Below are 1,700 nucleotides of genomic sequence, written 5' to 3' on the forward strand. Positions count from 1 at the left end.
CCCCCCCCCCCCCCGCCCATCGCCACATGCATCCCTCTCCATGTGTGCCTTTGTGCCGACCTCCCTCGGACACCCCAATCCCCTCTCCTTCGTGCTCTTCCCTTGCGCTTCCCCCTCGTCGTTGGCCGATGGAACACCTTGATGATGCCGGGCTGGTCGGGCTCGGCGAGCGCGAGCTTGTGCTCATGCGCCACCTGCTGGGCGAGCGCCTGGCCGCGCTGGTGGCCGCGGAGAAGCCCGGCACCGGGGACACGGCCGCCCCGCCGGCCGGGGCCGGCCACTGGCGCGGGACCTTCCGTCGCCACCTGGCCGGGCGCATGCGCCGCCTGGGGGCCGAGGTGGCCCGGCAGCATGCCCTCAGCCCGGGGGCCCTGCCGGAGCCGCTGGCCGGGGCCGATCTCGCGGCCTGCCGCCGGGCGCTGGATGCCCTGCCGACGGCCCGGCGCGCGGGGTCCTCGGCCGGGCCGCGAGACCGCCTGCGTGCCCTGGCGGAGGGGCTGCTGCAGCCGGCCGGCGGCCTGCGCTCCGGCGAGGCACTTGCCCGGCTGCTGAATCCCCCCCCGGCGGCCGACGACCCGGAGCACACGGTGCGCACGGTGCCCGGCGGCGGCCCGGACGAGGCGTGGGCCTTTGCGCTGCTCTGCCTGGACCTGGTGCTGGGCCTGGCCCGAGTGCTGGGGGGGCTGGCCGCGCGGGCGGGCCCGGGGGCCGGCGACGCGCGGCTCTCCGGCCGCGAGATGCTCCTGGCACGGAATGCCATCGAGTCGGCCCTGGTCCTGGGGGCGTACCCGGGGCTGCCGCCCGGCGGGGCGCTGCCGATCGCCGACCGGAGCCGCTACTTCTCCGTGGCCTCCAGTACGTGCATGGGCTTGGGGGCTTTTTTCTTTTTCTGGTGCATGTGTGTGTGTGTGCGCGCGCGCGCGCGGGTGCGCATCCTGCTGGCGCTCTGGCTGACGGGCGCGCTCGCTCCTCCCCACGCGCGGCGCAGTGATCTTCGGGCTGCCGCCGGCCGAGGAGCCGGCCTCCTTCTATGGCTGGCTGGCTGAGCTCGGGCCGGGCCGGGGCCTGGGGCACTTGGCCCTGGTGGCCGCGGCCCTGGGGCACCTCCTTCCCCCGTCGGTGGATCGCGAATCTCCCGGTGCGTGCTCGGCCGCTGGCAGGCGCGCCGGCCATGGCGGCTGCCCTGTGCCTGTGGCAGCACCCTCACGCATGGCCGCGCCGGGACTGACACATGAGGGCGCGCGCGGTTGATGGGATGCAAATGGCGAAAAAAAAACAAAACAAAAAACAAAACATACGCCCACCGCCACCGGCCACGCAGACCACGACATGGATGCCCCGTCGGCCCTGCTGGCGCTGACCCTGGGCGACGTGGTGTGGCGCCGGCACTCGACGGATCTGGTGGCCCTGTGCGCGTCGCTGGCGGCGGCGGCCCCTTTGGACGGGCTGACCCGGCGCCTGGCGTCCGTGCGGGCGGGCGACTCGCTGCTGCCGGTCGACCGGGCCCAGCTGGCCAGCATCGGGGCCGAGGTGTCGACGCCGGCCGAGCGCGACCTGGCCGGGGCCGTGGCGGCCAGCCTGTCGAGCGCCCTGCTGGCTGGGTGCGTCCAGGCCCGTGCCATCCATGGCGCACTCCCCCTGTCGCTCGTGTTCCGGCTGTGCCCCTCGCTCATTTCCAACTCCCCCCCCCCCCCCCCCCC

The 1,700-nt window shown here is 75.0% G+C and overlaps 1 protein-coding gene across 1 annotated transcript in view; it reads left to right on the forward strand.

Moving 5' to 3' along the window:
• Nucleotides 1-19: 19 nt before the first annotated feature.
• Nucleotides 20-1,700, forward strand: part of H696_05486 — a 5,950-nt gene continuing 4,269 nt past the window's right edge. Inside the window, exons 1-3 of the mRNA XM_009499309.1 lie at nucleotides 20-855; nucleotides 989-1,138; nucleotides 1,322-1,601. Coding sequence (XP_009497584.1) covers nucleotides 27-855; nucleotides 989-1,138; nucleotides 1,322-1,601 — 1,259 coding nt within the window. The 5' untranslated portion in view covers nucleotides 20-26. The remainder of the gene's footprint in view (nucleotides 856-988; nucleotides 1,139-1,321; nucleotides 1,602-1,700) is intronic.

Source organism: Fonticula alba (genome assembly GCF_000388065.1).
Source record: "Fonticula alba strain ATCC 38817 unplaced genomic scaffold supercont2.11, whole genome shotgun sequence".
NCBI lineage: Eukaryota > Rotosphaerida > Fonticulaceae > Fonticula > Fonticula alba.